At 37.2% G+C, this 12540-nt stretch overlaps 1 protein-coding gene across 23 annotated transcripts in view; it reads right to left on the reverse strand.

Annotated features, from left to right (window-relative positions):
• Window positions 1-12540, reverse strand: part of myrf (myelin regulatory factor) — an 87001-nt gene that overhangs the window by 502 nt on the left and 73959 nt on the right. For 13 of the 23 annotated variants that reach the window (XM_073942512.1, XM_073942511.1, XM_073942509.1 and 10 more), the window contains 6 exons: window positions 11782-12009; window positions 10950-11037; window positions 9220-9282; window positions 7443-7548; window positions 7283-7357; window positions 1-5212 (listed from right to left, as the gene is read on the reverse strand). The exon at window positions 1-5212 is cut by the window's left edge and continues 502 nt beyond it. In XM_073942512.1, coding sequence (XP_073798613.1) covers window positions 5129-5212; window positions 7283-7357; window positions 7443-7548; window positions 9220-9282; window positions 10950-11037; window positions 11782-12009 — 644 coding nt within the window. In that variant the 3' untranslated portion in view covers window positions 1-5128. The remainder of the gene's footprint in view (window positions 5213-7282; window positions 7358-7442; window positions 7549-9219; window positions 9283-10949; window positions 11038-11781; window positions 12010-12540) is intronic. The other 10 variants (XR_012400056.1, XR_012400054.1, XR_012400053.1 and 7 more) reach the window with 6 other exon arrangements.

Here is a 12540-nt window from a genome sequence, read left to right on the forward strand (position 1 = left end):
TACAGTGCATAGTCTGGAAGTGCTCCCACAACAGGCTGCTTTAGTCACGATAATCCCGATGAGCATGTCAACAAAAATAACCATATATTAGATTTCAGCAGATCCTTCATTAGTGTGTCTTTACGGAGATTTTAGTGCACAACATTTTATTTTATTTTAGTCAACACTTTTCCAGTCTGACCATAATCACATATGATCTAAAACTACATTATGGCTTTGCTTATTGCTTTAAAATATGAATGATGAGTACAAGAATAAGAAACAAAGACCCCAAATAAGTGAAATGTTTTCACGTGATGAAATAAATCTGATCATAACACGCCATTTGAATGTAATTTGATTAGTGAGGCTGGAAATTTGGCACATTGTCTTTTAGTTCAGATAAAACTACTCATGAATATACTGCATATTTAAGACTTCTTTTTGAACACAATCATCGGTTACGCCTCATGCGAATTACAGTGCATCGCAAGTACAATGCATTCAAAATGAAACAATATAATAGAGAGTAAAAGAAGAGCGAAGGAGAGATTAAAGTAACACGAGTACCAAACTCACTAAAGTGTTTCGTGATAATCAACGAGAGTGTCGTTCTTTTAATAACGGCGATAATAATAATAATAATAATGGTCCAGTGTTTGTTTTTATTCCAGTGTGAGTTTTATCCAGTTTTCAAGAGAAATCCAGTGACTTTAAAATCCAGTGGTTGGTTTTATTAATGGTTCCTCTTTTAAATCTCGCTTGAGATGATTTGATATGTACATACACTACTTGACAAAAGTTTTGTTGTCGATCCTTGTTGCAAGAGCAACAAATAATAACTGGACTTCTAGTTGATCAGTTGGTTTTAGAAGTGGCTTATATGAACGGCAAAGGCCTCTAGATTACGCTTATTTTACCACAATAAAATATGATCATGCCTTAATATTTAATGATTTCATTAGGACAGTAAGGTCTGACTTTGCTTAGACTAAAGTCTTGTCACTGAACAGAAATAATGTCCAGTATAGAATATAAAGTCCTGCTGCAGTGGAGACAGAATGAATATTGTGTCTGACTCCATCATGAGCTTGGAGGACTGCATCCATACATCTCTGCACTGACTCACATCACTGATTAATAAAGTCCTCTGCAATGGCAAAGTAAGCGTTCTTGCAGGACTCCCAGAGCTCCTCAAGATCCTTTATTTTCATCTTCAATGCCTCCTCCCTACCCCAGACATGCTCAATAATGTTCACACTGGTGACTGGGCTGGCCAATCCTGGAGCAGCTTGACCTTCTTTGCTTGCAGGCTGAAGTGTGAGAAGGAGTGCTATCCTGCTGGAGAATTTGCCCTCTCCTGTGGTTCGTAATGTAATGGGCAGCACAAATGCAGATCTCTCGCACGTCCCCATACTGAATGTAACCCCAAACCATGATTTTTCCTTCACCAAACTTGACTGATTTCTCTGAGAATCTTGGCTCCATGTGGGTTCCAGTAGGTCTTCTGCAGTATTTGTGATGATTGGGATGCAGCTCAACAGATAATTCATCATCATCAACAATTCTGCCACTTTTCCAAATGATAAACTAGAAGTCCAGTTATTATTTGTTGCTCGTACAACTGGAATCGACAACAAGACTTTTGTCAGGTATTGTGACCAGAGATGTTTTTTGTACACTGCCAACTTTATATGAGTTTCTTAAAGGCACAGCTCACCCAAAAATATATATCATTCATTCATTCATTTTCTTGTCGGCTTAGTCCCTTTATTAATCCGGGGTCGCCACAGTGGAATGAACCGCCAACTTATCCAGCAAGTTTTTACGCAGCGGATGCCCTTCCAACCGCAACCCATCTCTGGGAAACATCCACACACACACACACACACTACGGACAATTATTCACCTGTACTGCATGTCTTTGGACTGTGGGGGACCCGGAGGAAACCCACGCGAAGGCAGGGAGAACATGCAAACTCCACACAGAAACACCAACTGAGCCGAGGTTCGAACCAGCGACCTTCTTGCTGTGAGGCGAGATCAATATATGTTAAATTAATATATCAATATATGTTAATTTTCTCACTCTCAGGCCATCCAAGCAAGCTTTTGTCTTCAGATAAATGTCTCAATGTAGACTTTTATTTAAAACTGAACTCTTTTAGAGTTTTAATGCTAACAGATGAAAGCACTTTGAAAGTTCAAAAAACACAGACAGACAAAAAAAAAGAAGATACACCAATGCCATTGGCATTTAATGTAAAGATGTTGTGAATAATCTTGAGTTTCTTGATCATTTTGCTTCATAAGACCTCAGTGTATCATCAGGAGCCACGACTTTTTTAGCTTCACTTCTATGTGTTGTTTGACTGTCAAAATGCCAGTATTTGCATTGACGTGTATTTTATGAATCATAATGGGCCACGGTTGCATTTAAACATCTTCAATAATATACACCTGATGACGGATGCAGTGGCACTATCCACTCACAGCAAAAATGTCTCTGGTTTGAGTCTCAACTGGGCCAGTTGGCTTTTCTGTGTGGAGTTTGCATGTTCTCCCAGTGTTGGTGTGGGTTTCCTCCGGGTGCTCCGGTTTCCCCCACAGTCCAAACACATGCGCTATAGGGGAACTGAATAAACTTAAGTGGCCGTAGTGTATAAGTGTGAGTGTGAATGTGAGGGCGTACTCACACTATGTACAGTTGCCTTGAACCGGGTCGAAGTATCCCCCCCCCATCTCCCCCGATGGCCCGCACTCACATTACATTCGGGCCTCGGCATGCTTACGTCAACAATGATGCGCTGTTCAGTAAGTGCTCTCACTCAGCACAGTGGAGATTTCTTTAGTTATATCGTTTTGGTGGCTTGAGAATCAGTAATGCAGTCAGATATTTAGCCGAACAGATCCGCCACTTTTGACGCTCATAAACAATCATAAAGTCCTCGTGCTGCAGAAATTAGGAGGTTTGCTGAAGGTGCAGCTGTCGTGCAGTGAGGGGTTTGCATCTTTAACAAACTACGACAGAACGAATGATTAATAAATCCATATGAAACGGCCTTAACAGTCACATCTCATCTTCAGTTTCAGGCTCAGACACACTTTGCACTCACACTACAAGCATATCGCGTCAAAGCCCAAGTGAACCGCGCTCAGGCAAAACTCTTCCAACTGGGCCAGGGCCGGCCAAATAACCCTGGCCTGTGCCCGATTCAGAGCACTCACACTTCTCAAACAATCCGGGAAACGAGCCTGGGCACGCTTCAGATAGCATAGTGTGAGTAGGCCCCCTGAGAGTGTATGGGTGTTTCCCAGTACTGGGTTGCGGCTGGAAGGGCATCAGCTGCATAAAACATATGCTTGAATAGTTGGCGGTTCATTCCGCTGTGACCACCTTGAAAATAGAGACTACACTGAAGGAAAATGAATAAATGAATGAGGGATGTAGTGAAAGATTTAGAACTGGAGAAAATCAGATTCTCCCCCAATAAAAGAAAGCTGACAAATTCTATAAAATCTGGCAACCCTTCGTGGATTATTTTAAAGACATCAATGTGACAGGAAAGAGTTCAATTGATGAGGATTCCACTAATTGTTTGGATTAAAACTGAAGGTCTGTATTTTTTATAATTTGTTAAGGTACCTCACATCTTTTGCTGTTTTACTTTCTTATGTATTGTTTGTATCCGCTTGTTAGGTGACGTGTTGGTGACGTATGTAATACTGTTTCCGGGTCCAAGCTGCCACTCATTTGAGTGGAGAAATCATTTGTTTATGATCATGTTTTATTATATACTGCGATAGTGATTTTCGAAAGTATTAAATCGCTTTGTAAACGTTTATTATTGCCATTTCATGAGTCTCCCTATTCAGTTGAATAGAGCGCTTGGACCCGGAAGCCGCTTCGCGTGACGTCACACTTAACAAGCGGATATTGTATCTTTTATTGTGAATTTTTGTGTAAATGCTTGTTGGACCGGTCGATGTGTTCGAATCGGTTTAAAAAAAACAATAAAGAAAGTAAAAACTCTTTAATAACATACTGAAGCAAACAGTTCTCTCTAGAGGAGAAAAAAAGACAATTTGATTTTATTTTAGGTGAACTGTCCCTTTAAGAGTGTCTCTCCAGTGAGCATGACATTAGAAATGAGGCTGGGTGTTTGATCTTGCTGAAATAGTGTTTCTCAGCACTTTCAGGAAGACAACGTGAGGTAAATAATCCATTCATGATGGGCTGGTGCAGTTAAAGCCATTTCCAGTGTAAAAGTAGTCAATAATAATAAGACCTATATACAAATGGTCTTTAATTAAGAGAGCTGCGTAAAGCCTGTAAATGCGTAGCTATAGCGGTCAGCTGCTCTAACAACTCGATGGAAATGCAGCTAATTCACATTTGTGTTTGGGCAAAGTTTGAAATAATCAGCTTAACGTGTTTATATTTAATACCTGTATATGTTTGACATGTAAATCTGTGTATGTGTGCGAGTGTGTTTCTAAGCAGTAATACACCATTGAGCTTGATGATAAGGGATCTCGGAAGAAAGTTTGCCTTGTTTACTGTTGGTTGCTAGGTTACCAATACTACAGTCAACCTCTCTAAAAACTAGATGGAAACGTGCTTGAGTCACATTTGTTTCGTTTTTGTTGCAAACTTTGAAATAATTAGCTTAATGTTAGGATGGAACCCCGGCTACTGATACCAGTTTACATTTATTATGTAAATCTGTGTATGTGTGCGAGTGTGTTTACATGCAGTAATATGTCAATAAGCTAGGAAGAAAGTTTGCCTTGTTTACTGTTGGTTGCTAGGTTACCAATACTACAGTCAACCTCTCTAAAAACTAGATGGAAACGTGCTTGAGTCACATTTGTTTTGTTTTTGTTGCGAACTTTGAAATATTTAGCTTAACGTTAGAATGGAAACCCGGGTACTGATACCGGTTTATATTGAATATGTAAATCTGTGTGTGTATGTGTGTTTGAGTTTGTTTATAAGCAGTAATGCGTCATTGAGCTTAATGCTAAGCAATTTTGGAAGAAAACGTATTTTTAAAATAAGCGCTCTTTCCTTATTTCTTGTACAAGAACGTGCAGTTTTTTCTGGATGCATCCGGATAAGAGTCTCTGAATGCCCTCGTGATGCTCTTTAGCATGTGCTGTGAATGAGGAAGCTGTACTCAGAACAGTGTGAAGACTGAACCTCATCTCCAGCGCCGCAGCCAGACTGACTCTGTCAACAGAAAGGGTCAGTGGTTAATTTAATCTAATGTATTTATATAGCACAAATGTAACACTGCCAAGTACTGCACATGTAATACAACTACCTAATCTAAAGTGCGGTAGAGAAAATAAAATAAAAAATAACCAAGAAAACAAACCAAGAAGGAGAGCTTGTTAGTGGTTGGAGTGCTAGATTTGATTTATTTTTATTCGTTTTAATTGTAATGATTTATTCTTATAATTATTTATTATTAATTTATTAGTTTTTAATGAAAGTATTAGCTATTTAAGTATATCAAAATAAACTACTAAATGTCTCCTAAAAATAAGATGTTTTCAGGTTTCAGTTTATTTCTTTTAACCTTTGTCAAATCACAAAATTGGTTTGATATGTAGCACAACCTGATTTGAAAAATTATTTTGTTTGTTTATATAGTTTTGTTCAAATATCTATTTAATTGAATGTGACTATATTTTTGTTACTATCCTCATCCTGTATATGTACTAGATAAAGACTTTCCAGCATTGTTTCTTTTAAAAGATGTGTATATATATATATATATAGTTCAGTCAGAATTATTAGCCCACATTAATTATTAGCCACTCTGTTTATTTTTTCCCCTAAATTTCTGTTTAACGTAAAGCAGAATTTTTAACTAATTTCTAATAACTGATTTATTTCATCTTTGCCATGATGACAGTAAGTAATATTTGACTAGATATTCTTCAAGACACTTCTATACAGCTTAAAGTAACATTTAAAAGCTTAAATGGGTTAATTAAGTTAACTATGCAGGTTAGGGTAATTAGGCAAGTTATTGTATAACGATGGTTTGTTCTGTAGACTATTAAAATATATAGCTTAAAGGGGCTAATAATATTGTCCTTAAAATGGTTTTAAAAAAATAAAAACTGCTTTTATTCTAGCTGAAATAAAACAAATAAGACTTTCTCCAGAAGACAAAATATTATCAGACATACTGTGAACATTTCCTTGCTCTGTTAAACATCATTTGGAAAATATTTTTAAAAATTAAAAATGTATAGGGGGATATTAATTCTGACATCAACTAGCGTGTGTGTGTGTATATTTTCACACATTAGATGCAAGAAATATTTGTGATTTTTGGTTCCCATTTTTAATAATACTGCTATAAATATGAAACAAAATAATTACCAAAATATTATATAAAAGTGCATTTATCAAAAGCAAAAAAAAAAAAAAAATATATATATATATATATATATATATATATATATGCAAGTAAAATAATAATAATAAAAATAGTATTATAAATTATTACAAAAGCAAACAGCAAAATTTTTAATTTAGCCAAATTTATCAATACACAGTGGTTTGATATTTTAACAGTGGTTTGATTAAATAACTGATTAAAAAAAGCACTGTCAATGTAGTCAGTTTGAATAAAGGCACACCCAATATACATAAATGCAATATATATATATATATACAGTTGAAGTCAGAATTATTAGCCCCCTTTGATTTGTTTTTCTTCTTTTTTAAATATGTCACAAATGATGTTTAACAGAGCAAGGAAATGTTCACAGTATGTCTGATAATATTTTTTCTTCTGGAGAAAGTCTTATTTGTTTTATTTTGACTAGAATAAAATCAGGTTTCAATTGTTTAAAACCTATTTTAGGTACAAAATTATTAGCCCCATTAAGCTATATTTCTTTTTGATAGTCTACTGAACAAACCATCATTATACAATAACTTGCTTAATTACCCTAACCTGCCTAATTATCCTAATTAAATCTTTAAATGTCACTTTTTAAGCTGTATAGAAGTGTCTTGAAAATTATCTAGTCAATTATTATGTACTGTCATCATGGCAAAGATGAAATAAATCTTATTTAGGTTATTAAAGATGAGTTATTAAAACTATTATGATTAGAAATGTGTGAAAAATTATGTGAAATGTATGTTTAGAATCTGCTCTTCATTAAACAGAAATTGGGGGTAAAAATAAACAGAGGGGCTTCAACTGTATATAAATATAATTCATATATATTTATTTTATTCAATACAAAAGAGTTCTGTGTGAAATGGACTCACTGAATGTGAGAGTCTGAAAGTGTAGGTGACCTCCTGAAAGGGCAGGACAGGAAGTGACCACACGTGACTCGTGCCCTGGAAGAAAACAACAGGGAGTAAACATATTGAACATACTGAAGAATATTGAAGTAGAGATTCATAAACAGCCCCGCAGCCTCACCGTTGTGAAAGTGCTGGGCGACAGAGAGAAAGAGGAGTCTGGGTAATTTGGACAGAGTCGCCCTCTGCTGGATCCACAGCGCCACACATACAACACCTCAGAGGAGCTGAAAACACACGCGTCAGTCATCCGGTGTATTATTTTATTATATGTTTAGCTATGATAATCATATTTCCACAGCTACTAGGTGTAATAAAATAAGGTCTTTCTCAAATTTTATAAATACCATTGTTTTTATTTTTAATACAAAAATATAAACATTTATTAATATAAATGATGCTCTAGAAAATGACAAAATACTAATTAAAATTAACAGACATGTCTTATTTAAAGTCTTTTATTTTAATAATGAGATTTTTTTTAAATATTAAATTTCTTTATTTTGCATTTAGATTTTTTAATTTTAGTATTTTAAAATTTAATATTTATATGAATTTTAATTTTCTATTTATTTCAGTATTTAAGCTAAACTAAAAACATGTGAACTATTTCTTTGGTGTACTCAAATATAGATATTTTTAAATCTTAATAAACATTTTAACTATTAATCACAAAACACACTGAAACAAACCAACAGGCAATGCCCATTTCAACAATGCTAAAGAAAGACTAAATAAAGGATATATATTCATGATTAATCAAATCATTATAATAATAAAAAATAAGTAAATAACCAAAATGAAAATAATAATATTAATAAAATCAATTCAATTATGATAAACCATAACTCAAAATACAGCTTGAAGAAACATCAATAAAAGCCAAGTAAGGAGTCATAATCAAATCTTAGGTAATGATCATTTCTTGGGTGTAATCAAATAATTTGGCCCAATCCCAATTCTCCCCCTTACCCCTTCCCTTACCCCTCATTTTGCACGTTCACGTTAAGCTTGCAGGTGTAAGGATAAAGGAAAGGAGTAGATAGCCTTTCGAAAGAGAGATTTTTCAGGACCACCCTTGAAACTAAGGGGGAATTCCCAGAATACACCAGCCACAACAGCAGGTGTTGTCGTTATTTACATTTTTTTGTCATTATTACAAATTTTTACAACAAACAAGCATATGTTTTAATACATCATAACCGCATAAAAAAACAGCTAAAATAAAAACCGCTAAATTTGGCGATCTGTAATCCCTAATCATAACTCCTGTACAGCAGTCCCATAACAGTCTGACACTCGACTACCCTGTCAGAACAGTCTAGTGGCTGGGAATGACCTATTTACAGTGTCTGCTATAATGTTAATGCTGTTTACGTGTGTTTACATAGATATGGCCACTGTGTAAATGAGCAGTACAGTTACGATCTTATTGCCACATTAGATGGTTATGATAACATTATATATGCCTTTAGTGATCTCCTGAAGATAAATACCAAAAAATAACACAACTGGAATCCCTACAGCAGTCACGATCGACTGATCTCATATGAAGCAAGAGGTCGTGATGACATATGATGACGTGTGCAGGTGCTGTAGTGCTGTCCTAATTCTTAATGGTAAAATTTAAAGCCAAACAAAAATAAAACTGGGATTGGGCCTTTGTCTTTTATATAAAAAAAATAAATAATAATAAAACAAATAACAGCCTTCTTGAGAATGAAAGAGAGTGAAGACATCACAACTATGACAAGATGTAAATTCATGTCTTCTGGAAAATATATACAACTGTCTAGATATTCTAATTCTAATATAATTATCAAAACAAAGTGACTTTCATATGCTTAACATGTGACTATTACTAAATAAAGAAGATGTGAAGGTGTGTTTCTACTCACATCATGTGCAGAGTAACGTGAGACGAGGATGAGTTGTGTTCACCGTTTACAAACACGGTAAAGCTGCAATAATGAACAAAACAGAAGCAGCTGTCAGATCACAAGACGTTATACAGGGATTTCAACACACACACACACACACACACACACACAGGTTTATTGTTGTGATTCTCTTAACAGTATTTAAGAGTATTCTCCATATGCGTAATGTATTTTATACTGTACAAACCACTTCTTATAGACCTTTTTCTTGAAACGCAAAATTACCCATTATGCTTTGCGTGTATGCGCAAGGAGAATGCGAAGAACTTCCGGTCGGCAGCTGATGTGTGTAAACAGTCACATTTGGACAGCTTTGAAACGATAGTTTTAATCTATTTTACCTGCTTTTATCCTCTTTGAACTAATACTGTTGTCCATCAGCAGCATCTCCTGGACTGATCATTTAAAGAAATGTGATCTAATAGGATGGAAAACAGCTGCTGTGAGGCGTTTTCCCCTTGTTGTCAGAAGGCATCTTCTGCAGTTTAAATAAAGCTTCGTCATCGCTAAAGTCAACATTTTCTCTTTATTTCAAATATATAACCAGCCCAAACAAATGTAATTCACCAAAATGTTTGACACACACACGTAGCCTGTACTGTGCCACTGACACACTGATTTAATAACTGTGACAAAGTGAAAATATGAAATTTCTGTCATTTCGAAATGACAAAAACACAAACCGTGGTAAAAACAACACACGAAATAAAACACAAACGGCTCGCCATTAGAATGAACAGCAAATCAGCCAGCAGAGGATCAATAACAGACTTTTATTGGTCCTTTTTGTAAATTGCACGACTTTCATACCTGTTAAGTTTCATGCCAGTACTTTGGTTTGCTCTCTCTCTCTCTCTCTCTCTCTCTCTCTGTGTGTGTATGAGTGTTAAAGAGCCGCTGAGCTAACAGCTGACAGGCCGGGAACGCACACGCACACTGTATTTCTGACGGCAGACACGTGAACTAGGAGAACGTTTTTCTCGTATTTCTGACGCGCTTGAACCACATGTGACAGATTATAACAGCTTTAACAGACATATTTCTAAGTTGTGTGTCACAAAAACACTCTGTTATCCATTAAAAACGTTATTGAAACCCATTTTCGGAGCGCAAATGACCAGTTGTACACGCTGTAAAAGGAAGTTTTTAGCATTCTACCGGAAAACGCTGGTCGCTATGGCGCCCTCCATGCCAAGTGGTGCTCGCTGCAGAGCCATTTGGGCAGAGCTGAGCTCCAGCGAGGGGGAGCTTGAGCTCTAGCTCCTCCTTTCTTGCACTTCTTCTACGAGTGATGTCACTGGGGGTAGGGTTAGGGGTGGGGTTGGTGTACGCATTAAAACAGCTTATAGGAGGATGAGCGAGAGCTCATGCTCCCCCTCGCTGGAGCTCAGCTCTGCTCAAATGGCTCTGCAGCGAGCACCGTCTCCTCCATGCAGCAGCCATGAAAAAGGTCTATATGACCTACTTCTAAACCCAACCTCCATGCAGCAGCCATGAAAAAGGTCTATATGACCTACTTCTAAACCCAACCGGTGGCAGATTTTGAATGTGAAAAATGTTTTAAGTTACTAGGACACAAGGGCATGTCTTCATAAACCACCTCAACAGTGTAATATCGTGGTCATACCCATGTCATTATAGAAATGTTTACCTCATAAACACACACACACACACACACACACACACACCTGCAGGTCTCTGGCGAGGAGCAGTGCAGTTCTCGGATCTCCTGATTGGTCTGGAGGATCTGCAGTTTGCTCAGACAGCCTGTTGGGTCTAAAACCAACACACATTTCTTTAAATAATTGTTTTATCTGGGTTTTCTCCTTTAATGTACAGAACAGTAGAGATTAAAGACAGAAAAGTGATGGGAGCGGAGAAAAGGGAAGGACCTCGAGCCAGGAATCGAACTCGGATCGCCGTGAGCCCCTCGGTTGTATATGTTGACGCTCTAACCACTAGCCCAGGGGTGCCCAAATTCGGTCCTGGAGGCCCAGTGTCCTGCAAAATTTAGTTCCAACCCCAATCAGACACACCTGAACCAGCTAATTAGGCTGTTTCTGGGTATACAAGAAACTTCCAGGCAGGGGTTTTGAAGGAAGTTGGAGCTAAACTATGCAGGACACCGACCCTCCAGGACTGAGTTTGGGCACCCCTGCACTAGGCTATTGGCGCTGACCCAAACACGCATTTTAACAGTGCACTACAGTGAGGGTGTTTGAGCTCAAGCCCATCAAATATGAAGCGATTTGAAGGGGGCGGGGCCTGCCAGGGACTAGAGAGCATTTGATTGGTCAGAAGGTTCGATGAGAAACTAAAGGTATGAGGTGACGTGAATAAAACCGTTGATCATTTAGGTGGAAGTGACAAACTACAAGCTGTATTTGTTTGTATCAGTTTTATATCTCCTATATGCAAATTTTGTCTGTTTTGGTGCGCACAATCTTCTAAAGATCCTAAAAAACGAACAGTACTGAACATCTAAAACACTTTTAATTTCATAAGACTGTGTGTGTTTACCGTGGGTGTTGGCGCTGCGCTGTCTCCTCTGTGGTGTCTGTTGTCCGCCAGGCAGGCGTTTGGTGGCTCCGCTCACTTCCGGCGGCTGTGGAGGCCGTTTGGCTTTACTGAGGAACAGCGGAGCCGATGTGTGACTCAGCCGGTTTTTGTTGCGGCTCTCTTTATCCAGCGGCCGAGACTTTGCCTTCTTATTAATGGTGGCCTGTGTGGGAACCACGGTGCTGGAGTCTGAGACAAACGCAGAGAGAGAACAGCTTTTTTGATTCTATATGATTCAGTCCAATTCAAAAGGATTCTGTCCAATCCAGTTGGATTATATCCCATCCCATTTGATTATATCCATCCTAATACTGACTCAGTTTCCTCCATTATGATTCTATCCCATCCTACTGTATATGATTCCATCCCATCCCATGCATATGATTCCATCCCATCCAATATGATTCTATCCCATCCTACTGTATATTATTCTATCCCATATGATTCTATCCCATCCAATATGATTCTATTCCATATGATTTTATCCCATTCAATATGATTCCATCCCAATCTACTGTATATGATTCCATCCAATATGATTCCATCCCATTCAATATGATTCTATTCCATATGATTTTATCCCATTCAATATGATTCCATCCCATTCTACTGTATATGATTCCATCCAATATGATTCTATCCCATCCAATATGATTCCATCCCATCCAATATGATTCCATCCCATCCTACTGTATATGATTCTATCCCATATGATTCTAT

The sequence above is a fragment of the Danio rerio genome, chromosome 25, assembly GCF_049306965.1.
Source record: "Danio rerio strain Tuebingen ecotype United States chromosome 25, GRCz12tu, whole genome shotgun sequence".
Taxonomy (NCBI): Eukaryota; Metazoa; Chordata; class Actinopteri; order Cypriniformes; family Danionidae; genus Danio; species Danio rerio.